This window comes from Bemisia tabaci, chromosome 5, assembly GCF_918797505.1.
Source record: "Bemisia tabaci chromosome 5, PGI_BMITA_v3".
Classification (NCBI taxonomy): Eukaryota; Metazoa; Arthropoda; class Insecta; order Hemiptera; family Aleyrodidae; genus Bemisia; species Bemisia tabaci.
In genome coordinates, this window is record NC_092797.1 from 21,784,471 (window position 1) to 21,812,209 (window position 27,739).

Sequence of the window (27,739 nt, forward strand, 5' to 3'; positions counted from 1 at the left end):
ATTCTGTGCTGTGTAAACATCGGTGTGGACACATGTCTGCAGATAATTCAACTTAAACATAACCTCAAACAATCGTAAACATAACATCCATCTGTTCTGTCCATGTGCATGTGCAATGATTTTACTCACTAAAGCATGCACTGACTAACTTTAGTCGAAGCGGTGGTACCTAAAGCTTTTTTATTATTCCAGTTAGCATATTAAATAATTTATCTGTGATTCTTCCTGTTTTTGCGGATATGTAATTAAGGATGAAGGAACTAATAGTGTCAACGTGTGAGAAAAACTTTATCCGCCAAGCTGTGTCTCAAGGGAAGGTACGATGAAGACGCATCGTCTGCTCCTTTTTTCATTTCAGAGTTATACTTCTTTCTTCTTGTCCTGAGTTATCTTTCCTCTAAAGGAATCCTGTTATTTACTCGCTGATTCTTGAACATTAAAGAAAAACACCACACTCATTTCCGCTGTAAAACTACATATCGATGGTGAAACTACCAATCTGCATGTCTTGATTTTCATCGGTTTTGAGTCTACCCGCACAAATGAGCTGTACAAGATATCTCTTATCTGGCATCAGACTATTCTAGTATTTACTCTGCACATTCAACCAAACGCGAGGTATAAAAATTTTTAGCACCAGCGGATTACAGAAATTGACTTGAACTGCCAGCCAATTACAACGGACCTCCTCAATGTTGCTAGAAACGGAGAGCTTAACATAGTCGAACATTCAAGTTATGGCTCTTGTTTGCTCTTTTAGAGTTCCAAAACGGAACATTAATCTGAATGAGGCTAATTGTAAGCTAGGCGTATCAGTGAGACTTACCTGAAGTTTCATGTTTCTCTCAGTGTGGAAATCTTTTTTCTGACGATATTTCCAATTGCATGAACACTCGAATTACACTAACCTCATCTGATTGTTTCATGAACATGCGCTCTTGAATTGTTTGGACCTTATTCAGGCATTCCTTCCATGGATTCTCCTCTGAGAATTTTAACTTTTTGGGTCTCTGTAAAAACTTTAATTGTATTTTCTTTGTTGTTAGCGTCTTGATGGAAGAAAATTTGATGACTTACGGAAACTGGACATTAAATATGGATTAGAATGGGGCAGTTGTGTTACTACATTAGGAAGTACAAAGTAAGCCTTTTAATTTTTTTCATCACTAAATTACCTTGAAGTTGCTTTGATCTTGAAGCTCCAATTGAAATTTACAATTATAAGAGCTTTTTAGATCTCAAAAGTCACTCCCATTTATTCTCCTAGAATTAATATAGATTAAAGCATAAAAAAATATTTGATAAATGCTCTCTAAGAATTTTTTGAAAGATGATTTAAAAATTAAGTTATAAACACTTTGTCTTTTCCTGTACAAAGGAATGCATTTTTTTCTACTTTGTTCCAGTATCTCTAAGAACATTTAATATTTCATAGGTTAACCTTTGCTCAAATTACTCTCTAAATTTCAGAGTATTACCTCTCAAGGTTAAAAAAATTTCAGGGAAGTTCATTTGAAGGTTCACCAACGGACGAATGAAATGTAAGGAAGAAATACTGAAAGAGCACAATCAAAAGCGTAACAATCGCAATGACCAATTGTAATCACTGTTAAAAAGCATATCGACGGTGCATGTCGGCAATCACGTAACTCGTTTGCGATGTCTGAAAATCTCCTCCTCTATGTTATTTTTTTAAAGGAGAACAAATTGACATCATTCCTTGAAGTTTTTGCAGAATGTAGGTTTCTGTTTAAAAAATAAATTATAACAGGAAGTCTGTGACGTCGCAAACTGAGTTATGTGATTGCCGACTTTCACCGTCGATATCCCTCTCAACCATTTAAATGCAATTGCATCATTGAAGCATTATTGCTTCAATGATAAATGTGAAAAATCCATGGAACAAAATTTCAAAATGATACGAGTAAAGAGCTCGATGGGTATGTACATATTTCATTTCCCAATCCCATACAGACATCCGGAAGCAATGAAAGCAAGTGTTATTTTGTTCTTCATATCAAGGTGCATTGCTTTCAAATTGTCCTAGATAAGTAGCAAAAGGAATTGTAAGTAACTATGTAATGAATTTTTTTTGTTGAAGTAATTTTTTTCATACCAAGATTCAGGGCAAACATTTCACATCCATTTTCAAATAATATCAAACAAAATGACAATGATTTCCTTATTTTACTGTGTAGGGTGGTAGCTCAAGTTTCATGCGACGTACAAGTACCTAAAACGTCAAGACCCAATGAAGGTCTTCTGTTCATCAACGTGGAGCTCAGTGGAATGGCATCTGTACACTTTGAGTCAGGAAAAATAAATGATGCCGAGGTTAAGATAAATCGGATACTTGAAAAATGTTTCCGAGAATCTAAGTGTATTGATTTGGAGGCCTTATGTATTGTTGCTGAAGAAAAGGTATTGGTCTCTTTTTTTTACTTATATTTTTCTGCATAATACAAGCAACTTTTTTTTAATTTATTTTGCTTTTAAGAAAAAGTCTTGTACTTGTATAGCTCTTACGTCTAGAGATGCTTTTGAGTCCATAAGTTACAGCAATACTACATATACATGTACGTCACCAGCCAGTGTATACGATAAGTTACTAAAGCCAACAAAGGAAATTAAATGGGAACAATATCTCCTCTTCTTCTTCTTCTTCTCCTTCTTTTTCTTCTCCTTCCTCTTCTTTTGTTGATTCATATTCCAATTGAAGAACCTACAGCCAACTGTAGACAAAAATTCAACTTTATGTTATTATGACTTCTGGGTAGGAATAGATTATTAATGGGTATAGATTCATAGATATGATCAACACCATTTTCATGCCTAGAAACCCTTCAAGGCGAACAATATCTCTTTGATAACTTTTCTGGTACCCAGATCTGATGTCATATTAATCTTTTAACTTACTTATGAAACTGAAATTAAGAATTCAGTATCGTCATATGCATAAATCGAAAATGAATGAAATAAAATCTGATTAACGATTCAGGTTGAAGGGGAAAATTGAAAGAAAAAAGGAACATAAAGTCATAAATTTAGAACACCTCATCAACAGACATTATTTTCCCTATCCATTTCCCAAGAATTTTCCTTCTAAAATTTTCTTCTATGAAAGTCTTTAAAAACGATCGTACTACCTCAAGGTGGTCTGGGAGGGGGAAAAAATGCGACAAAAATGTACCCAAAAACGGTGTGCAGAGAGTGAATCTATGGTATGTGTAGACTTAAAATCCTGAAAAATTGAAATCCTGGCTGATCCTATTTTCGAGGTATCGCAATTTGAAATTTTGATAGTACCTAAATGCAAGTTATCTACAGCTTTTGATTGATTTGCTCTGCGTTTAGTACAACTGTGCGTCTGAAACATGATGATAGCAGAATAGAAAATATTGAAATGTATGTGGTTTGGATGTCCAAGAAGAGGAAAGCTGTGTTCGAAATTCCGAATTTCCCAAAACGCAGCCCCCCCCCCCCCCCCCCCCGCGCAATTCAAGAAGGGAGCAGAAATTGCCACCGCAGGGGTGAACAAATCAAGACCATGAAACAACATCAAGTGAGGTATCGATTACTTATGTTCTTTAGGGCGCAGAATCCGAATTTGAAGTAAAAAACTGACATTTCCTGCGAAGAATCCCTCCCCCCCCCCCCCATTCAAGAAAGCAGCCAAAATTGCTGGCACAGGGATGAAGAAATCATTACCATAAAACAACAACACATGAGGCATCGATTCTTATGTTTTTTGGTGGCAGAATACAACTTTTACGTATTAACCGACATTTCATGATGAGTACTTTCCAAATCCAAGGTGGTAGCTGAAAATCATGTTCAAGCAACACTCTCCCCTATGAATCTCTACGGATTATCTCTATGGATTCTGCGACGAAAAAAACATAGGAATCGATACCTCATGTTGGCGCTGTTTCATGGTAATGATTTGTTCATCTATGCAGCAGCATTTTTGGCTGCTTTCTTGATGGGGGGGGGGATTCTTTGCATGAAATGTCAGTTTTTGACCTCAAATTCGGATTCTGCGACCTAAAGAACATACTTAAGTAATCAATACCTCACCTGCACCAATTGCTCTTTTCCCCTCGCCACCTGTGTGAGTCTCAGAGTTATAGCACCATCATCTATACTTTCAACACAGCTTAATTTTTTACACTATGTCTCTTTCATTTCAGGTCTGGAATGTACGTGTTGATCTCAATATCCTAAACTATGAAGGAAATGTCGTTGGTTGCTGTTCTATCGCGGCGTTGGCTGCACTTGCGCATTTTCGACACCCTGATGTGACATCCACAGGAGAGGGGATCATCATCCATTCAGAAGCAGAGCGAGATGCCATCCCTTTAACTATTCACCACTATCCTGTTGCAGTTTCATTTGCATTATTTGATCAAGGGTAAATCAATTAATCATTTTTGTAGTGTGCAATTCTTGGCTAGTGCTGTCAAACTTCTCAGTTTCTTTTTTATGAGCTCACATCTTGCACTGTTTCTCATTTATAAAAATAATTTTTGAACCCTAGGGGCTATTTATAAATGATGTCAGGTGCCCATGGAGAGAAGGGATCAAGGGGTGCTCAACATATAGCTGACAATTCGGGAGGAGGGGGTCAAGTGGAACCTTTTTCTGGAGTCTTGTATCATCACAAGATTTCATTTCAGCTAAATGTTGATAAAATTCTTCCAAAAACTTCAAGGAATGATGTTGATTTGTTTTCCTTTAGAGGAGTAAAAGAGGAGCAGAGATTTTTAGACACTGCAAACAAGATACAAGGTTTGGGAATTTCACTTCACTAAAAAAACAAAGAACTACTTCAACAGTCTATTTTCCTTCTCTTTTTTTTCAGGAAGCATATAATACACGATCCGACCGCTTTAGAAGAGCATGTATCTGACGTTCAACTAGTCGTATGTGTCAATAGCTATAGAGAACTGTGCGGCCTTTATTTAGAGGGTTCTTCCATTAAAACTGTGGATCTAGTGGTCAGGTGCTCCAGTCAAGCAGCTAAAATAGCCAAGAGGCTTGTGGATTATGTGAGAGATACACTCCAGGAAGACCAAAATGTCAGGTATGCTGAGCTATTAAGTTATCATGTTTTTTACTCATGGAACAAGAATCCATTATTCAGAAATCTATATCTCTGATTTGGTGGACTGTCCTTTGCTTTAAATCTCCTCACCTTTCGTTTTCTGTTGGGTTTAAAGAACTATTCAGTAGCCCAGTATATTTCAATTTTCTCTATAAACAATATTTAAGAAAAAGTACGATCATACCATTTACGTTTTGTACTTTGAACTCAACGGAGAATCTGCACACAAAAATTTTATTGCTTCATCTGAGAGTGCATAGTGAGCTGAATTTGCAGTATTTTCCATAACTTTTTTCTGACATGGGAAATTGGAGAACAATAGATTTAAAAGTGAGAAAATGTGCCACCTCATGACGTCATCTGGCAACATTTTCCATTTGAACACATGTATTTTAGCAGATTAGGTTATTTTGTCATATTTCCTCCAATAATTGTCCAATTTAGAAACCAAGGATATCCTTGTATTCAGTTTTCTTAGCAGTATCATTTTAAAGATGAAATTTACAAAATTTCAGACACCTGCAAATTCTCTATTTTAAGCTCTTTCTCTCTAATTCTATGTGAGAAAATGCACAATCTAAACTTTTTCCTGTGTTTTTGTCTATGGCCTCTCTCAAATTTTGACAAAGAACCAATAAGTTTTTCTTTGCCCCTTAATTGAGTTTAACTCATTGTTTTTTTTCTTTTTAGGAATTCCAACATGCAAGTACCAGGCTTGGTTTCATGTGTTAACGAAGACTCCTTGTTTGCTTTATCGCAAGAGCGGCTAATCATCAAACTGACAGACAGGGAACTCCAGGAGAAAATAAAAGAATTGACCACAGAAACTGAAGAAAAATTAGGTTTTTGACCTTTATACTTTAATGCATATTACATTACTTTACTATACAAACATACTTTACATTACTATTTTTGTTCTCACCATCTGTAGGAAAAAATTTTATTTCTAAGCATTTTTATCATTATTTTATTTTTTCAAAAAAGAAGAGGGAAAAAAAAGAATATACAACTCTAATTTCCCCCAGATATCGCAAGTTTAGAAAATGCTGTAAGCAACAGAAATTGACTTCTGGAAAATCGGTTTTAAGCAGAGAGGGAGCATATCAGGAATGAATTTATTCCAGACAACTTGGACGTTCTGAGTAGCTTTGTGCTAAATATCGTGACCAAGCAGTTGAAGCAATTGTAGATGTATGGAAAAAATGACAAGTACCTTGTTGTTGCTTCTATTTTTACCTATGTTTAATTGTTTCTTTCTGGCAAGCGTTCTAGAGGGTGTCTCACTAATTGGTGAATGAGTGGCATTAAAGAAGAGGTAAGAAGTTGATGCTGCCCAAAACAATCAGTCTTTAACGGTTGAAGAGCATTCAAGTATACATATTGTCAAATAACTTTTTCATAAGTACCGTTCTGCAGCATAGTGACCATTATTTTTTCTTTTGGTCTTTTTTTAGATGTTGAAATGAAGGATTGTAGTAATGAAGATATGAAAATAGTCTCAACCGGACCCAGTTCTGCTGAATTAGTCAGCAATCTTGATGTGAAGGTAAGGTTTTAGAAGATGCTGTAAACAGGATTTTTTAATTTAAAATCATAGGATGAAGAACGAGTTCATCAACGAAATAACACACTTATTCTGGGGAAAAGATGCTGCAAAATATGAATTATCAAAGAAAAAATTAAGTGAAAAAATCGGGACCTTTCGAGATGGTTGAAAAATTATTTTTCTACCAGAAAAGTTAGAAGAAAATGTTTCTCAAATTGAATGTTATTTCGCAACTGAAACTGATTTTAAAGTAAACAGACGCGGCCAATTTGAGCATAAACAAGGCCCTCAGATTTTAAAATTATATTTCTTTATCAGGTTTCACAATCCCTTTGTTTCCATTCAAACTGCTAAAAGATCCAAACAGGATGTCCATTAGATATGGCCCTCTATCAGATACGATCCACTTTTTTAAGAATGATACAGTAGCATTTGATATGCTCAAATATAGCAATTTGTTTAGAGCAGGCTCCTATAGGGTGGTTCAAAAAAACCCAACGGTCATGAATATGTGTTGGTTTCCAGGATCTTTCAGCAAGAGATTCAGGAAGCCTCCCAAAAAAGAAAAAAAACCTCCAACGAACCTTGGTGGCAAGCTCCATGGCGTTTCAGATGATATGCTCAGACGATAAACTGTAAGCCAGAGGCAGGCTTAAAGTGGGTTGCTAGGGTACCACACCTGTGCAAATGCTGAGCATTGCATGATAAGACTCGTCTCTACAATGAAAGGAAAATCTTGAAAATTTATTCAATCTTACCCACAAAAATTTCCTAGTGCTACTCAAGATACTTATAGTAAGCAAAAGTTATGCTGAAGAAGAAATTAGAGGATATGATACTTAGTTACAATGTATAGATATGTAAACATACTTTTGTTTTAGGTTGGCCTTGGTGATAAAAATGCATGGATGGTCGATGAAGGTGGTGATTATTCCAGTGAGTCTGAAAATTCAGAGGTGGAACTAGTCCAGGAAGTCAGTCGTCATGAAAAAGTCATTCAACTAGGTAAAACTATCAAGCTGATTAACTTAAATATTTTCTTACGACAGAAGAAAGAGAATTTCAAAATTCCTGATCTTCTAGATAATCTGTATTATCTAATGTTTCTTTGTTTTCCCAATACCTCAGTGAATTTAATTCATGTAGATGGATACAAGGCATATAGTCTTTGTAGTAGTTACAATATCTTTGAATAAAATTTGTTCAAATAAGAATAAATGAATAAATAAGAAGCTGCTAAAGTTAAACTTTCTATGTACCAAAGCTGAGAAAAGCCGGGGTGAAAAGTGAATTCTTATATGAATACGTGGCACTGCCACCGTGTCAGATATGTGGAGCATTTAGTTCAGGAGCATTCTGCCGCACCTTCCAAGACGGATGACGGTGAAGAAAGAGGAACTCTCCTCAATCACCAACATTTAAACAAAAGATAGAAAATTACTCAGGAGTGTGCATTGAAAAAGCGTGACAGTCTGAATATCCTACAGTCGGATGATTGTTTGATATGTTCGTAAACGTTGTAATATTTGAAGTATATCATCTAATTTTTAAATTAGAAAGCAATTTAGATTATTATCTCTGTAATAATTTTTACATTTTCTTCGATGATTTCAGAATTGAGTGGTGATAGTGAGGAAGAAGAGGTAACTGTACTGAAACCTGAAAACCTTGAACAAAGAGATTTGTCTCAAAAGTGAGTATTATTAATCAACTTCAAAAATTTAATCAGATGGAATGCAACACATAATATTACTATGAAATGTTGCATATTCTAGGGAACAACATACCCGGCATCTTTTGAGGAATGTCAACAATATGAGATCATCTTTGCATAACTTTGGACGGTTATTAACACCTCCTCTTGAGGTTGTATAGAAGTGTGAAGACTGTATTAGGGATCAACTCAGTCTAAACATTCAAATAGTGGATCGAAACTAACAAATTAACATCCACCCTGTCTCAGACTGGTTAGGCAATTCGAACGTTGCCTCTATTTGCCTCGCCATATTTTCCTCTCTACAGCCCGGCATTCAAATGAGCTCAAACATATGCAGCAAAAAATGTAGTGCTTTCCTTGTCTATCTTTAACTCTCTCCATGGCAACATATTCGTTGTTTTTTTAAAGATAGGCAGCCTCTTTTTCAAGAGGAGAGAAAGATACTAATCTGAGTTTTTAATGGATCAGTTGTGCGAGTTGCAGAATCATGTTTTGGTGGCTTTAGCTTATGAATTATCAAAAATTATGAAGATTTGTGCAAATGCAAAATTCCTATGTCCAATATTAATGGAGATATCGCTCATCAAAAAACACTGTGTATTACGTTATCTTTGCAGTGGTGTATACCATCGTTTCGTCCTCCTTAGTTACACATGTGTTTTATGTCAAGCAACCAGTGCAAGTATTTGAATCTCTGATTAATGAAACCAAGGTGGAAAAAATCATGTTATGCACAACAGCGGTGGATAATGCACTACATCCTATTTTTCGATGAGTGTCATCTTTGTTGATATGGGACGTAGAAATTTGGCTTTTGGACGAATCTTAATAACTTTTGCGTATCTACCAGCTTAAAACACCAAAGCACCATTCTATGACAAGCATAACTGACCCACTCTCTCAATAATGAGGAAGAAAGGAGTAGTTAACCAGAACGGTTCCATACTCCAGTATAAAGATGAGATGATGGGTAGTGGTAGCCGATACCTACTCGAATTTTCATGACTTTCTCCTTACTTAGTACCCCATATATTTACTGTTGGCTTTAAACTCATCTGTTTTTTTATTTTCAGACTCCCAAAGAAGAAGAAATCCGGAAAAAAGTAATCTCCTTCTCCAAAGTGAACAACTTACAGAACCTGAAACACAGCAGCTGAATTCATCTATGCTCCACTAACATCTAAAAATATCAAAACTTCTGATGATGGTTTTTTGAAAATACCGTTATCTTACGGATCTGTACTAACTTTTTTTTTTTTCTTTTTTTTTCAGTCTCACATAAAGTTGGGATAGGCCCTCGTTAATAAAAAAAATAAAAAAAAAAACCATTCGCAGTAAAACAAACTATGACCTCTAACAAACCTCAAAAATGCAATGTGACAGTGTAAGTCGGTAGTCACATAACTCGGTTTGCGACGTCGCAGACTTCCTGTCGTACTTTATTTTTTATACAGAAAGCTACTTAACTGCAATTCTTTAAAACTGCCGTGATTTTTCTTTCTGTGCGAAGAAAATTCTGCAAACACCTCAAGGAATGATGTTAATTTGTTCTCCTTTAAAAAAATAACAAAGGCAGAGATTTTCAAACACCGCAAACGAGATATGTGGTTGCAGACTTATGCCATCGAATGATAAAGTAACTCAATCAGATAAAAGAAGAAAGATATTTTTGTGCTCATATTTTTAAAATCAGAAATCTATACCTCAAATCGTCGCCCTTCTGACTTCAGGGCGTTTCTCTGTGAGCCCCAAAAAGTATGTAGAATGAATGGGCAATAGGGCTCATCCAAAAGTGTAGATATGCCCTTATATCATAGTAGCGACAAAGTACATGCACGGAATGGAACTAAGTCACATGTAGGTAAAGACGATTCAGGGGTAGTTTCAAGCTGATTCAGGTAACAATTTTCTCCTGTCAGAAATTTAAAGTTAAAAGAAAATAATTTTAATTCGAGAAAAGATGTTGAGCCTCACATGTGACACAGTATCTTGTGAAGCTTTAAAGATTTAAACCACTTTCACTCGGTTCAATCTTGATGTGACTTGATTCCGTTTGGTTAGGCAAGGTCCATACCTACAAGTCTGCCTAGAAAGTTTTCAAAGAGACAAGCCTGCATAGGCATAAAAATTTGTAAGGCAGTCCAGTAAAAGTATGCTGGCCAACTGGTCAGGTTTGAAGCTAATACGTGTTGATAAAAAGTCTGATGAAGGTAAGACTTTTTATGGTTGCAGTAGGGTATACTGCTCTCCATTTGTGTATTTCAATTTTCTATTTTTGTTACACCCCAGGACATGCATGATTTCAATGAAAAAAAAACGTAATAAACTTTCAACTGTTTTAATAAATTTTCGAAGTTTCAAGATTTTACTGTTTTTTCTGTTGTCCGTTTTATGAAACGTCCGGTGGCTTCAAAATTGTAGTTTGCGTAGCCTTAAACAGTCTTTGAGTATCATGATTTTCTTTATAAAGGACTATGCTCACAATGCCAAGAAACTCTGCTAAAAAAGTACATACTTTTACCCTAGGTCAACCACAATACTTGCTCTCATCCATGAAAGTAATACTTCAAATCTGGCTCCAAATGACTTTAAAACGATCAGCAAGAACACCTTATAAAGAAATACTGAATAATTGAATAAATACAAAGAAAGGTTACTGTAAAACAAAGGTTTATTCTGTATACACATAAAATCAACAACAAATCAGCTAATATCACAAAGCAAAACTTAACGTTACTTTCATGTACAGTTTGTTCGTTTTTTTTTGTACATAGCTTAAACCGCACACCAATTAAACATATTTGAATGAAGTCATGAGTAAGATGTGTGCACTTTGAGTGGAAGAAATGACATTTGTCTGGTCACTGCCCCGAATTGAATGCCATTTCCAGACATTTCTATCAACTGATTTATTGTGCCGTTTTAAAAATTTGCAATTATATCTGAGGTAATGAGTTGCGGAGAAATTCTCCTTTAATCAAGTAGTCTTTGTTTTTCTTTACAAAATAGTAGGTATAAAAAAGGCTCCTTACAAAAAATCTAATTCAAGTAAAATCATATTACATAGGAAATCATTACGTAGAAATGGAAAATCATTTTGATGATTTAAAAAAAGGATTATTCTGATGAGAAGATCCTACAAGAGACGTGCAAGCTGATCATTGAAATTGTGTCTTTATTAAGGGATGAGAGAGCATGGTTTCGTGAATGAACACTAGACAAGGTACCAATTTAAGCATTCTGATAAATGATTCCTCTTTAAAATTTAACGTAGAAATTGATTGGTGCAGCGAAAATTACAAAAAGATTAACTTCAGGGCTTCCATAATTTCTTCATTTCCAGATTTCTTGACATTCCCTGACATTTTCTGCTTTTCCCTAACTCCAAAATTTTCGCAATCCCTGACCTTCGGGCAAAACTTTCATCTAACTTTTTTCCTTTAAATTACGCTGACTTCTGCTGATGACGTGCCTGATGAAATTCCTTGACTGTTCCAGGTTGCCGTAAATTCCATGACATACCACTGGCAACCCTAAACTCCTAACTAAGATATTAACTCTTTTACTTAGCTCTGGTTACGAGGCTTATGAATTTTCCACTCACAAGACCTGAGTCCACGTGAATCGAATTGCACACTACAACAGTTATGGCAGGCTTCTTAATGGAGAAGCATTCCTTCCTCGCCCTGTGTTGTTTAAAATGTAAACAACATTTAACAACTGAGTCGAAACGCTGAGACTAAGGTTTTCATATTGTCATACCACTGAGACTGACACAGTGATATTTAGTGCATGATTTAACTCTTAGGGGTTATGGTTTTTCTAATTAGTCATGAAAGAACGTAAAGTTACTTACATATAAAAGTTGGAGTTTATGCATCGAAAACCATTAATATCTTAGTCAAAAGTTACTTTCAATAATGTTCGTTGAAAAAATTGTGTTCTACATGAAATTTTGAAGAGAGAACACACATCATATCGCTTAAATTTGCAACTTACGTTGTATTCTATGCATCAATTTGAGATATCGTGCTAGCAAGGCTATTGTGAATCCAGTTCAATGAGGGGACACTAAAGAGAATCAGAGTGCTGAAACATAAAATACGCCTCTTAATTTCAGCTTTGTTACATCGGATTCTTGTAGAAAAGACGAATTTTCAATGATCAGCCTGAAACAAAAAGAAGATATTCAAACTGGAGCCTGTTTTCGATTATGTGAGGGTCATCTTAAAGGTCTCCCCATTCTATACCTACTGAACCAAAGAGATATAAGAACTCAGTAAAAAAGCACGGTGTGAAGCATACTCTCAGCTTTTAAACAATCCCAAGATTTTGGAAATCCACCGAGGATGCTGCAATAAAACTTAAATTTACCGAGACCATCTATACCTACCGTATCCATCTCCTGGTGCGCTCATGGATTGGACTGAAATTGCCCTATTTTATCTAGTGATGAAAGCCAAAAAAGTTGGATTATTTTTCTTTATGATCCTCATTTTCTCAGTTTCAATATGGTATGTTGGTTTGAGTTCTATCGCCAGGCAATCAGCGAGAAAATCAGATTTTGTGCCATGCTCTGTATCAGCATTGCATGTTCACCTTTAAACTTTAAGTCAAATTTCATATGCTGTAAAAGATTCCGTTTCTTCCGGAATGACAAGATGTTCATAGACTATAAAGAATAATTTAAAAAAAAAAAAAACAAACTATACATCAATCTGTAAAGTTTTGATGTTTTCCCGAAAATTTGATGTACCTAATGGTGGATTTTTGTACTGGAAATATTCGATCTGAGGAGTGCCGAGAGGTAAACACGCGCTGCTAATGCAGCTCGGTTGATGAAAAATGTCAAACCAATACAACAAGTCAAGGTTGAGAATATATGGATCAAAACAAATGAAACTTTTTTTGCTTCCAATACTTTACGCTTTTGGGGAAAAAGTTGGGAGACTTCAGTGTGATCTACTGGAGGGAGGATGGGATGTAGTACGTCATCTCACTGTCAGTAAAATTGAGTTATCTCATGATTCTCTCAACCAAGTTTCAAAAACTTGGGCTTGTTTTAAGCTAAGAGTTTACCTAATACTTAATTTTTCACCGGATTGAAATCTTTGTTACTTCACGAGTTATAAAATGAGGAAACTCACTTGTTGAATGACCCTTTAGCATCAAATTTTGAGGTCATTCAGTTCGCAATTACTGGAATAATTAATATTCAGTGAAATCACTTGATATGTTTCAAATTATATTTTTTAAGTTCTGTAAAAAAGCCAGAACATCAATCTGTAATTGTACGTGATGTTTCGTTTGGTAAGTTTGTGATGTATTTAATGAGAATTTATGGAGTTTTCTGGAACACAGAATTTATAAGTTTCTTCGTTTTGCATCCTAAAGTTCATAATATTGACGAACAGCTCTTGTGTTACGTAAACAAGAATCCTCATGAAATGCTGTTTAAATCATAGAGCCCAATTAATTCCATGTTTTGTCTTTTTAATCACTACTAAGCCAAAAAATTGACCAAATTTTGGATTATTTAGCTAAAGGCATTCTCCTTTCAGTGCAAAAAAAAACTAAAGGATAAACTGCTAATCATCTCTCACTGTTCCACTCCAGAGTTTACTAAAAAACTAGAGAAAATTAAATATCAAAAGAATGGAATTATACACTTGGAGGTACTTTGCAAGAAAGGAGCGCATTTCCTCAATAGTGAGCAGGCACCAACCATACGGTAGTGGTATCCGGTCGCGTAATGTCTAGTTCTGGACATTTGAGTACGAATTCAAACTTCTTACTCGGCTGTTGGGAAGTCTACTCCATTATTAAAACTGGACAATTACTAAAAATTTTACTGAACGGCCTTGACAGTTTCATTTCCACTGTGCGCAATAGACGCAGTTTCCGCCATGAAGATGGCACTGGGCAGACAATTAGTACTGAGAGTATTACAATCTGCAGGGCCAAGATATAGCGTATGCACTGGGGCGGAGCGGTGGAGTCACTTTATGGCCCTACGCTAATTTGACACTCGCCACCAGCCTATATGCTATGAGGAATTTGCAGGGTGGACAGACAGCAATTTTTCACAAGGATTGATGGCAGATTATGAAGAGATGGAAATATTAGAGAAAGAGGACAATTGATTGTTTGTACCTATTTGTCTCGTTCAAGCACTCCTCTGAAAATTATATATGTACTTCAATCTCTAAAGAGAGGAGGCGCGGTTGGAACAAATAATTCATAATGATACATCTCAATTGCTGACTTAAAACATTTGTATACATATTATATTTTTCCTTGAGAAAATAAACCAAAAAATACTTATGCACGAGATTCCCAGAGCAAAAGAGATAAGATAAAACCAACATAACAAAAGAGGACTTTATGACCTCCTCATCAAGAGCATGTTAGCTTGTGGAAGAATTTGAAGGACCCGACAACTGAGAATGATTTCTGGCTAAAATCAGTCAAAGTTCCGAAGAGGGATCACAGTCCAAATGCAAGAGAGCGAAAACTAACGGGTGCCAAAAAGAATGTAGTATATGATATTTTCACAAAACAACTGATCTGGTAAAGTAAGGTGCGATGGATGGTCGATAATAGGTTGCCACAGAGGGTTTTGGAATAACAACCACCCCCCCCCCCATCCTTCCTCCCCTGGCTGAAGTTGCACAACGTGCGGATATAATTATATTTGGAGCATTCTATGCCTAAGAAAAATTTACGGGGGAGTCTCCCAATGACAGGAAAACCTTTATACACCTAGACCTTTAATCTTAATTGATACCCCAAGGAAAGAGTTTACCTACAGAGACACATTTAAATATTAACTTCAACAGAACCTAATTCACTGAATGCTGCACAACCGACTCAACGCAAACTCTTTGGATCAGACTTGTTGTTCGCTGGGTGTCAGAGAGTGTAGCAGATTATAAATTTTCTCCCGATTTTCGACCATATATGCTCTTGTTTCCCAAAGCATATTAATCAGCGTTTCTCCTCTAGTTTCACTCAAGGGCACATCCTCTGACAACTGCGGATTGAAACGGTAATAGCGGATGCCCAACATAGCACACCAGTTGCGGGCTCTGTCAACTACTTGACCCTCTGCTTGTGTTGATTGGTCTGTAAGAATTTCTACAAGGGTTTGGAGGGTTGTGTAGTTTCGATATTGGTTGAGAGGGTTTAGACCGATTGGTTTCATTTCAATAGGCAGCAGCTGAAACAAAGAGAATAACAATAATACTTAAGGACTGTAGCGTAAAAAAAGAGATATTTGAAGTAAAAATGTTCCTGAGAAATTCTGAAATATTTCCTCTTAGAGAAAATGCAGAAATACTTGTATTACACTGAGTAACTATAATCTACAACCTTCTGTGTTTCTTCACAATTTTGCTTGACAGAATTTACAACTAACCCATCAAAAGATTTTCCATGAAAACTTGAGGGACTTAATATACTGACTGAATCACTCAGGAATCAAAACTATTACAAAAATGGTACGCTAAGTATGTGAACCAAAAATATTACTTTGCCTTGATAATGACGATAAAAAGTACAAAGTTACGCATCCGAAAAAAGAATATAGTAAAATCAACTTTCATGGAAAGCAAAAAGATGATAATTGACTTGAAATTCGGAGGCTTGGCATATTAAGATGTTGCATCTTAAGTATTTATAAGAGAGCTAGACCATGAACATACATCTATGACTGGCGGCCGACCAGTTCCTATGGATACAACTACTTTTGGTGGAAGAATTTCTTGGCGCCTGTCCAGAAACTCCAAAGCTGCGTTGTATTCGTTTATTTCACAAAGGGCATCTAACGTTGGATTATTCGAAATGAGACCTCCATCCACAAAACATTCATGCTGCCTGCAAAAAAACAATCAGTACAAATGATGGTGACAAGATTTCAATGAAAAAGGCGATGCAGTTGGGTATCATAGATTCATTTTTTTTAAATATAACATTTTTTGAGGGTTCTTTTTAAGTTGAAAATGATTCGGTGATTCACTGTGTACTTCTTACAGTTGGTCGTAGGGCAACTGCATTCAAGTTGGTGGCTTGTAAAAATGCACTAATTTTAAGTTTGTGTGAGTATAAAGCTCTTACTGGTAATCATCCCAGCTTTAGGCCTGCCAGGGGCCCGTTTGCTTTCCTCCAAACGATCACTGAGTGAGCATGGGTGCTAATCCAGCTTTAAATGTGTGTTCGATTTTTCTGTCCTTTAATGACTTGTGTCTGTGTTGGTAACCCATTCATTCCTGTAGTATTTTTTTTTTTTTTACTCAAATAATCTGCTCTTTAATTTTATGCACCGTTCCTTCTTGTTGAATTTTTCGTCGTTTGTCTTCTTTGTGGAACTAAGACTCAAACAGTCAACACCGTTTTATAGGTTTTTTCTTTTTTTTTTGCATAGGGCTTTAATAGTGAGTTAAATCTTGTCGTGCCACAAAACTCATAGAAGCACAGTAGGTACACTCGATTTTTACAAAGCTACCAAACATTATGTCAGGAACAGCTTCCAAATGGAGGTCTCCTGAAAGAGAGTGAAAGAACGCATCAGTGCACCTGAAAGCGAGCGGTCTGAAGACAAAATTCACGGGGACTGAAGTTCTCATTCATTTATTTTATTGTCATTTCGGATGTTGTACTGGTGCTTACACTGTATTTCGATACCTTGTCCACAACTGGTGAATTTCCTTCTTTTCTGATCCAGATAGCAGCTTTGTGGTATTGTTTCAGAGATAACATAAAAAATTTTCTGGCTGCCACTGCCTGTCCAGAAAACCTGCTATTTTGGCCCAACAAAATTAGAGGGGCCATCTTATTCTCCAAGCCCTGTAGGATCCTTTATGAGAGGACATTACTCACTTGAAGTAGGTGGGTGCTGCGCCTGTGCTTCTAGCTGTCTCCCAGATCAACTGCTCACTTGGCGGTTTGAAGACGGTCGGACTTCTTCGTGAAGAGGGGCTTGGAGGGCTAATGAGATCACTTGGGCTTGTGTAGCTACGGAACAAATGAAGATCCAATGGCTTCTCAGAGGCGATGACTCCAGTGATCATGATCCTTTATGATCAAATCAAAATCAGATAATTAATTTTAAAAATGTGTGATGATCTGTGAAATTTTATGTGAGTGCATGTCCAATGGGCAGGTAAAATGAGGTCAACAATTACTCAAATGGCATAGCAGCTACCTTAAATATTGAAGAATAAAAGAACGAAATTCTGTCTAAAAACATTTGCACTAATATCATGAAAGGCAGAGGAAGCTGAGTCTTTGCGCAGATTCCTCCTCTATCAGTCCTTAAGACTTCAGCCAACTGCTTTACTATTAAGTAGTGCATTTCATAAATTTTTCACCAGACAATTGGACTGGCATTCATTTTTTCTCCACAACCACAGCAAAAGAGCTAAATCTGTTAAAAAATTATTTAATGACTTGAAAGTCAAATTATTTATTGGAAAAATGGATTTTTAGTTGACCTACAAATTATTTTGCCACCTGTAATAAAAAAAAGACGAACAACTAGTATCAAAGTTGATTTTAGCTCCTAGATTTTTTTTTTTTTTTTTTTTTTTTTTTTTTTTTTTTTTTTTTTTTTTTTTCCATCAACTTTTTAGGGGAAGTCTATTAGGATTGGGCTGGGGTGGCTATTGCCACCTAGAATTAGGCAGTCACAAGGGTTAAAATCAAAAGTAGTCAAATCACTCAGGAGTTCACGTCTAAGTCCTGCCTCTGGTTTCAAGATTAAGCCACCAAGAAGCCAAAGTACAAATGTTCTATAGTCTGGGCAATTAAAATAGACAGAGTAAAACAAGAGGCATTTTCATGCAACCAGAGAATTGCAACATCAGATCCCGGGCAAGGAGCCGTCGGTCCCGGGCTAGACTCATCGCAGCACTATTCCAACTGTCCGTATCACGTCTTTACCCGACAGCCTTGTCAAAAACTTGCCAAAAACTTTGCGGACCAATTTTTTTAAAATTTGTAAATTTTCTCTTTATTTCAACTAGACTCAATTTGCAATCCTGGTGAAAAGTAAATTTTATTGTATGTAAGTATATTCGTAAGTTATTGCATAACAAAACTCGAAAAGTAGTTAAAACGCATTGAAGAAAAATGGAAGTTTTAGGATACAAAAACTTACCAATATACTTACCCATAATGTGTATATATATATTTGTTATCAGGATTGCAAATTAAATCCGAATCCATTGAAATGAAGGGAAAATGTAAAAAAAGGATTGAGAAATTTTTGGCTATCAGTAGACTGAAGGCGTTGACAAGGGACCTAAGGTAAAGATACGGAATGAACAAGATGGAAATGATACTGTAAGGAGTCTGGCCCGAGGCTGGCGGCTTCTTGCCGAGATCAGACGTTTCAATTCTTTGCCTTCATGAAAATATTCTCTTTTTACTCTGTTGCAAATAAAACTGTTGATGGTCCAATATATTAATCCATTCTTCTCTGAAAGGCGAACCTCTTTTAAAATCTTGAATAGGAAAAAGCTGAGTTATTTGGCTTACTTGAAAGGAAGAAGATCTGCCATAACAGAGGTTTCTCCAAAAGTACTTTTCAGCAAATTTTCTAATGGAGTGCAATCGTATGGCCGTGTTCCACGAAAACAAATATCTTTCATTCTTAGGTACAAGCACAAGCATTCCCTCAGGCTTTTACCTATTGAAGGGCAAAAAACAAAAGAAACAAGAAGATGAAACGTAGAAGCTATTTTAAAGCTTTTGTTAATTTAATTTCTATGCTTGAAAGCCAATATCAAAATTACTTGGTTCAGAGAGCACTTACTCTGAAAAATTCTCCTACTTCCCCCTCTTTATATAATCTCCAAATTTATTTGCCAAAGTTTTTTCTACTCAGGTAAATCGAGACTTTGAAGCTCCAACAAAAATTTCAAAAAAGCAATGACTGATTGATTTCTTCTCCTTCGTCAATTTCCTGCATAAAAAAAGGGACAATTTCATAAATGCATTTCCCAACGAGAATCCAACAATAATTTTTTTTCTTTCCTTCTTTTTTTCCATAAATCTCTTTTGTACAGAGAAGAAAATCATTAATCAACTTCCCTGATAAATAATGATAGATTAACAGTAAAAAACTAAAAGGCCACTTATAAAAAGGGGGGACTAAACTTTAAATTAAACATTTTACTCTTAATTACAAAGCATTTCTAAAAAGTTATTACTTGAAAAAAAGGGAGAAATAGAAATAGAAATTCAAACACTTGGTTTTCAACTAGAATTCAATTTGAAGGCCAAAGTAATTATTGCTAAGAAATGATCAGATGAGGAAGAAAAATAAAAATATGGAATTTTGAAAAAGATGTTGTACCTGCAGCTAATGCCAAACCAAGGATTCCACCAGTACTTGTGCCAGCAATCCAATCAAAATAATTTATTACTGATCCCAAACCTAATTCCATTTCTAAATGAAGAAGAACTCCAATCAGCACCAGCCCACGTATACCTCCTCCGTCCAAACACAACACTCGATGGCCCTTTTTGTTCATCGCACTTTCATTTGCACTTTCAACAACCTTCTCCAATAAGGCTTGGACATGACGGACCTGTTGATAAAGTAGATGTCAATGAAATTCCTGTTGATAAAGTAGACATCAATGAAAGCTCACAATTTAATAAATTGAGCCCACTTTCAATAGGTATTTTTTAGACACATACATTTTTTGGGCTTAAAAGATTGAGCTCACGCCAAATGGCAGTCTTCCTAATTTTTCTTGAAACTAGGATTTTGACGTTTGTTCCCTTGAAAAAAATATCAACTCAATTGCTCACTGATGTTTTCAGCAATTATTAATGCCATTTGTAAAATCATGAAAAAATCTAGTATTTATTGCAATTTGTTAGTACTTCATCTAAAAAGAAAAAATAAATTGTAAGACGTGAAATAAATTACGGGCAGCATTTTTGGAGGAGGAGGAGGAATGCCATCAAAATCACCGCCGGGCAAACATCCAGAGGTACATTCAGGAGTAGCAACAAGACACCGCTTTGCTCCTACTGCATGGAGTAGGTAAAGGATTTTGGCAGCAGTTGATTGCACATCTCCACTTGAATTTTTCTCGCATTCAGAGGCTATAATGTGTCGAGCTGTGTTGCCACTGTTATTCCTAGAAAGAAAGAAAGAAAGAAAGAAAGAAATATATTAGTTAAATTGTACCTTGAGAATATGAAATATAAAATGAGATAAGCTGTAATAGAACCTGTAAAACCTGAAAAAGAAATCCTTCTCAACAGCTTTAAGGACTGTCTCTACTCTTAATGAAGAAGTTTACATTTAAGTACGTATGATAAGTTCAAATGAGTTTCAACACTGCTGTAAACCTGAAACTGCATTAATATTTCATCATTTCAAAGTGAGAAGCTTATGGTAAAAAGCTCAAAAGCACCATTAGGTTGCATCAAAAGGGTAAACTCATCATCTCGGCACAGTCAGCAAAAAATATTTACTTATGAAGTCATTAAGGATCAAGAGGGGGAACCCTAGTTAGCCATGACAAAACCATGCTATGAAATAGGCATTGCTTTGTTACTATCTTGGAATCTGAAAAATATGTATTTTTCAAGCTAAAAAAAATGTGAGAAACACCTAGCTAGGCAGTGATTAATAACATCTGATTTAGCTAAAATTTGACACAGGATCTTTTGCGGTCAAATAGATCACGTTTGAGGGATAAAACAAAAAAAAAAAATCCTACTACACTTACTATGTAAGATGAAATTTAAAGAAACACAAAACATAACTATCTTAACTCTAACTTTTAAAAACTGTTGGCAGGGCTCAATTTTTTACTTGCACAGAGAAAAAAAATATTGAAAAAAAAAAAAAAAAAAAAAACTGTCAGAGGAATGTCTGAGGAATACTTACACAGAATCAAGGTTGACATAAAATACTATGAGAGCCTGTATGATTGGAATTGATTTTTGTTGAACAGCTAGTATCAGGGCTGTTTGACCACTATTGTCTTTTATTTCGAGATCAGCATTCAAAGATAAGAGAGCTAAAACACATTCGAATCTCTCGCGCAATATCTGAAAATGTTCAAAATGAAGAATGAAGGAAAATATAATAGACAGAGAAAAAAAGTTTGATATAAAGGCTGAAAATCAAGCATTACATAAAGAAGTGACTTAGAAGTTACTTGAAATCTCACATGTGCCTGAGAAGCTCGCTATAAGCATGCTATTTTTTTTCTCTCATTATACATATTTTATGATAAATTACATGTTGAGTATCTGTTACTTATTATACATCCATTTATTCATAGGCCCATGTAGTCTCTTAATTATACATTATAATAATCTATTCATTGGTAGGAAGTGATTACATTTGATGTTGCTTGTTGAGGAGTTGAAAAAGTTAAATCTTCAAGAATGTGTGATTGTAAGCAAAAATCGCACAAGTTCCTATGAAAAGTATAATAAAAAGAAAAGGAAAAGGACCACATTACTAAAAATAAAAATAGTTACATAAATTCTCACATTGCCCTGAAAACTCTTGGGGGACACTATTAAAATACATGGAAAAAATTAAATTGCTGATTTAACAATTCAATTGCAAAAAAAAAGTGACCGCAATATTTCAACGTAGATTTCACGACAAAAAATTGCTACTTTAACCACTATTGTAAGCTAATTTAACCCAGAGGTGGTTAAAGTAGCATTTTTTTGTAGTAAAATCTACTTGGAAATATTGCAGTCACTTGTTTTAGTAATTGAATTGTTAAATCTGCAATTTAATTTTTTCAGTGTACGTAATGCTCTGAGGGGAAGGAGGGTCGAGAAGAGTGTTACGCTTCTTTTGTTTTTACAAGTTCAAGGATAGGGATCGCCGGACCATCACAATCGCGTTATGGGGAAGGGGTGCAAGGTCAAAAAATCCATAATGTATATTCTGTATTTTGTGTATTTATTGACAGTTTTTATGCATGATGATAATGTTAATATGGTCCATAATGAGTTCCTTTTCTTTTTTGGTACATTTACTTGGACTGTACTTTACACAAATCCACCTGTTGGGCCCATTACAATAATCAAAGGGTGTGGACTGATTCAGCTATCAGTTACATATTATTGACTTAAAGTAAATTTTTTTGAGGTTCAAGCTCAATTCAAACAAACATTAGAGTCCTGAGGATTCAAAATGATTCAATTCCAATAAACTATTGATGATTCCATGAGTATTGTCACTAACTTCTTAAAATCTAGAGGGTGAAAATAATTTAATTTACCATCACATGAAGAGCAGGAGCACCATTAAAATTACGAGCATTAATATCACAGTTCATGGTCACTAAGACTTCTATTACTTCTCGGGATAAACACCAGTGAAGGGGTGTGCCGCCCATTTTTACATCCTGCAAAAGGCATCAAAGTTGATGTAAACTATCAGTTACTTCTTTTTTTTCACTTCAAATATCCCATGAGGGATAATTTTGCGCTTTACTGTCCCTAAAGTTCATCCCCCCTTCCATCCCTATTCTAGCCAGCCTCATATAACCGTTGTTTGAGACCATCAGACTCGGGTCACCTGGAGCCAAGAGGCTAAAATTGCAGTATCAGAGAGGAATCGGAGAGAAGAGGGGGCTGTATAACAGGGTGAGACAAGACTTCCAATTGCTATCATAGAGCTGCAGGATGTATAGAAAAATGTCCTTCCCCATCTTCTTGACTTTCCAGGTTTTTCTTGACCCTCGAATTTTTTGTCTACTCGACTTTTCTCAATTCTAACTGATCTTTTTTTACCCAAATCAAATGAAACACAAGTACAGTAAAATAAGCATAATTATGAACGAAATTCTGACTGGGACACAAGGGGAAAAATTCACAACAGACCAGAAAAGAGTGCTGAGGGGCTCTGTATTGAAGTATCGCGCTATGAAGTTATTCAAAAAATCTAAATGTTGCATGGTGATTTGCACCTCTCCACGTTATTCCTTTAATCTCCTGATTACTTGTCTCCTCTCCCTGATTTTTCCGGTTCCTAGACACCCTGAACTGGTCCTCATTTTAGGTATAGATTTTTGTCATTCCCAAATTTTCCATTTTCAGGAACACAGAGTGCACTGACTGGCCCAATAAAATTTACTTCTACAGTGATCTACTGGATCATTTTATCAGCTGAGGGTAAGAGGAACAAAAGCCTTTTCTCCAAATGAGAATATCCTCATTAGTTTTGGAGAAAGAAAATGAGCAAGCTTACTTTTGGAATGATCTTGATAAATAAAGAGAGCCTAAACTTACTTCTTTGGATAACTTTGCTTGCTGATCTAGAAAATTGCCAATAGAACTCGCAGGAGGAGATGATGACTGACCAGCCGTAATGGAGGCCTCGATGTTAACGTTGGCACCGGCTGCGCATAAAGCTTTTACACATTCAGGCTTTCCTTCGTAACAGGCAATGTGAAGGGGTGTAAATCCTTTCTTATTTTTTAAATTTAAGTGTGTTGTTGATTTTTCTGTGAGTGCCTATGAAGATGAAAGAAAAATATTTTTTCATTATTATTCATGTATCATATTCCTTCTTCATTTAATTATTATTTTACGTACCTTTTAATGAACCTGTCTCTATCAGAACTGCAAAATAGAAAGTTTTAATTCCAAGCACCTTGACTTGTAGTCTACAATTGGCCCAACTTAACGTAGAGATAGAGAAAATATTCCCTCTCTTTTCTAAGCAAGAGCGCTTGGCTACTAGCTACTAGCACTATGATCCCAATTTTAGTTGCATCTCAGACATCATGAGCAGGTTTAAAAGTGGAATCATAAAGAACTTGTGAGATTTATAATTTCATAAAAAAAAACCCAAATATATTCACAGGGACTGACCTCCAAAACTTGAAATGAGTGCAAGTGTTAAATCCACAATCTTTGGCCCAAATACTCTAATTTTTAGTCAATGAACCAATGAGGTTGCTCTGTAACTCAAGCATCTAAAACCAAGACAATATAAAAAAAAACAGTACCATGATGATTTCTTTCGATGTATCTGCTGCAAAATGGAGAGTAGAATTTTCATCTTTATCTACATATGAGGAATCAGCTCCAAGAATCAGCAACAATTTTATTATTTTTAGTTTATCACTTGTTTGAGTGCTCTTCAACGCCAAGAGTAAGGGTGTTAATCCAGTTACAGGATCTACAGCATTTATGCAACTGGAAATAATTTATAAACAAAATGATTAAAGATTTCAGAGAAAATCAAGTATGCAGAAAATGCGAAATTCCTGAACCTTTTGGAGAGAAAGAAAAAGATGAAAGACCTTAGCTTCTCTGAATATTCTGAATATTAATTTAAAAAAATTGGATTTTTCCTTCGATTTTTGTGATTGCATCAAACTGTTAGGTTGGAAAAATTTGGACACTTTTCCTTGGATTCCTGCAAGCATTTTACAGGAAATTTTGCGACAGTAAATTTTGCAATGAAAAAAAATGAGTGTTTCTTTATTGAAAAGGAGCCTATCTAGAAAATTCTCTAAAACTAGGAACATTACCAGGTAGCTGTTCTTAGTAGCCTCTCTTTTTTACTGACTGCAAACAATATACATACTGAAATCACTGCACAATTTTTCCATACGCGACATCTTAAAATTTCACCAAATGTTATACAAATTAAAAATGTAGGTAAGAGCTAAAAAATAAAGAGAGGGTGTCACTTACTCAGCTACAGCCGGGGTCCCTATGATATCAAAAAGGTCTAGGTATACGGCTAAATGTGCTAAGGTCCAATAAGGATTCTCTACAAGTGTATCACAAATACGTTGAATTCCATTTAGATTGCATACCTGTAAGTAAATAGCATACACAAGAATGAGACAATTCTTCCTCCATTATAAGATATCATAGCTTCTACAGTGAGACATATGAAATTGTTCCTGAGTCGTTGAGCACAATAGTTTTTGTGATACCATGTATATACCATTGCGCGTATGCGTAAGTTGTGAAGATTGAGAGAGGCACGGGAGATAAGACAAAAATTATTTTCTACTTGAATGAATGATTTTTTAGGAAATAGATTTTCCAGATCTCAATGACCTTTGTAGAAATTGTGCAAATACTTGCATCATGGTAACATTTTGATCACCTCTTTCCTTTCTCCAAAAATTTTCGAATTAGCACATCATGATTGTTACCTTAGCAGCAGCTAACTTTCATCGGTCATTCATTATTCAGTTAATTTATTTTCTCTTCTCAATTTAATATTCAGCATTAGCTTTCAAAGCAAGTCACTCATTGAATGCAGAGCAGTTGAATCTGGTTGTCAGTTCATCTCTTCAATAGATTAGATTGGATTTTATTCATTTTGAAAAAAACATAAATAATTGCAGAAATGTTCCATCTCCACCCTAAGTGTAGCTCGTGGTGTGGAGTGGCAACTTGAAGTACAACTTAAAACCACTTAAAGTACAACTTAAAAGAATTACTAACTTAATACTTTAGTTGGCCACACCCTGACCATCAAAACAAATGAAACAACATAGAAAAACACTAGAACTTCATACCTACACCTAAATCATACACGTACACTTTTGTGTACATAACAATAAATTGTGGGAATTATTTTAAAAAGGACTGGTCTCATTTTCAAATAGCTCTCATTGAGACTGTCATGAGCTAGGCCTGGACCGCCTACAGTTTTTCTTACTGAGGAGGTTTGAGTCTAATGAAAATTAGGAGAACATTTGATAGACACTTACTTCACTTGCTACTTCTACCAGTGCCGGTAATACTTCATTAAGGATGGAAAACCTTTGAGCAGCTTCCTCCGAGTCTTGGCTACGGAAAAGGCTGGAATCAGAATTCAGAGATTAAAAAACCACAATACTTCACATGAGACAATTATTAAAGATAAACATTAAAAACAAATTTGAGAAACATATTTCAAAAGTGAGATTCATATGTAATGTTTTTTTCACCTAATGAATCACCAAATAGGGGGAGAAAATGGGCACCATGATGCGATGTTTCATATAAAATAAGGAGGACAAAAACATTGAAACCATAGGAAGTAGTAATTAGTTGGTACCTAATTGATCGTAATTGTTGTAATTATTTACGTTTTTTTCCAGAATAAATCTATCTATCTATCTACTTATCTGATTCGTATCTCGAATAGTATTAAATTTTCAGAAATTTTTTTGATTGACTTGAGATGCAGGCTTGAGTTAGGCCTTCAATGGGCCAATTGCGCTGGTAACAGAATTGTGTTTTGATGCTTGATTCTTGTAGATCAGCTAAACATAAGAAGATCTACCCGAACAGCAACTTTCTTCCTTGAATGTTAACCCAGATATTGTCCTTTGAAAAGTCGGGTTTTTGACATCATCTACCGTGGTAGGTAGTGCGTAACATGGTATGTGCGACCGCGGTGGATGACATCATAAATCGAGTTTTTCAAGGCTCAATATATCGGTTAATATTCAACTTAGAAAGTTGCTGTTTGGACAGATCTTCTTACTTTTAGTTGATCTGCAAGAATAAAGCATCAAAACATGATTCTGTGACCAGCGCAACTGACCCATTTTCAGAGACTCTTTTCACAGCAGATTAAGTACAGAGATGTAATGATTATATTTTGTTGTGATTGTATTTAATTTCCACACCTCAGAATACCCATCAGACTGAAAAATTACTGATGCTTAATATAAGCAAGTACTAATGTAAACCTTTCCTGCCACTTGCAATAGTTTTGGTGAGAGCAGAACTTAATGGCTGACTTCAAACATGAGAGCCAAATCATTCATACAAACCTGTAGGAATGTTGCGCTGAGGGCAAATGAAGTACAAGTTCATGGTCTGTACTTCCATTTTTACTGCCTTTGCTATACCACATCATTCCTTTTGAACCGCGTTCAACTACCAACCACTGAACGTACTTATCAGATTTCACTTCAATGACTTTATTCTTATCGGTCTCAACCGACAAGAAATTTGAAATATTTCGAAACCAAGACATGCTTCACTTTAATTGCTTAAAGAGCCAGAAATAACATTCATCTGAACTTCACAACAAAGAGAGGCTGGACAAAGAACAAAACTTCACCCTGCCTGATCATGAAAAAAGAATGGAGAGAATATGTGTAGGATTAGGATAACAATTTTAAAATAAAAAATTGGTCACTTCAAGGTAGAACATTTGATGTTAAAATTAATCAATCCACATGAAACAATAGTCGTAAGGAAGTTCCTCGGAAGTTGAGGAGTTCATTGTTGCTTTCACACTTTTACATGATAAGAAGGATGAATGAATCATGAACAGTGATAAACTGATAACGACTGGTAAACAGAGAGTCTTGTAATAATGGGGCCTGTCAACTGAGTAGGGGCCCAA

General features: G+C 35.6%; 2 protein-coding genes across 2 annotated transcripts; one reads left to right on the forward strand and one right to left on the reverse strand.

Annotated features, from left to right (window-relative positions):
• Positions 1-72: 72 nt before the first annotated feature.
• Positions 73-10,730, forward strand: Rrp45 (exosome complex component Rrp45). The gene is made up of 10 exons (XM_019050854.2): positions 73-317; positions 1,047-1,141; positions 2,199-2,421; positions 4,191-4,411; positions 4,862-5,083; positions 5,795-5,946; positions 6,559-6,650; positions 7,532-7,655; positions 8,265-8,343; positions 9,441-10,730. The coding sequence occupies exons 1-10, from the start codon at positions 252-254 to the stop codon at positions 9,472-9,474; spliced, it is 1,308 nt and encodes a 435-aa protein (XP_018906399.1). The 5' UTR covers positions 73-251; the 3' UTR covers positions 9,475-10,730.
• Positions 10,731-11,020: 290 nt separating this feature from the next.
• On the reverse strand, positions 11,021-27,694 carry iPLA2-VIA (calcium-independent phospholipase A2 VIA). Its single transcript, XM_019050852.2, has 13 exons — positions 27,159-27,694; positions 26,106-26,196; positions 25,069-25,193; positions 24,375-24,564; positions 23,653-23,877; positions 22,641-22,766; positions 21,278-21,441; positions 20,306-20,519; positions 19,724-19,958; positions 18,904-19,054; positions 17,245-17,439; positions 16,071-16,242; positions 11,021-15,586 (listed from the first exon to the last, which is right to left on the reverse strand). Exons 1-13 carry the CDS (start codon positions 27,362-27,364, stop codon positions 15,257-15,259), a joined length of 2,424 nt encoding a protein of 807 aa, XP_018906397.1. The 5' UTR covers positions 27,365-27,694; the 3' UTR covers positions 11,021-15,256.
• Between the last annotated feature and the right edge of the window lie 45 nt (positions 27,695-27,739).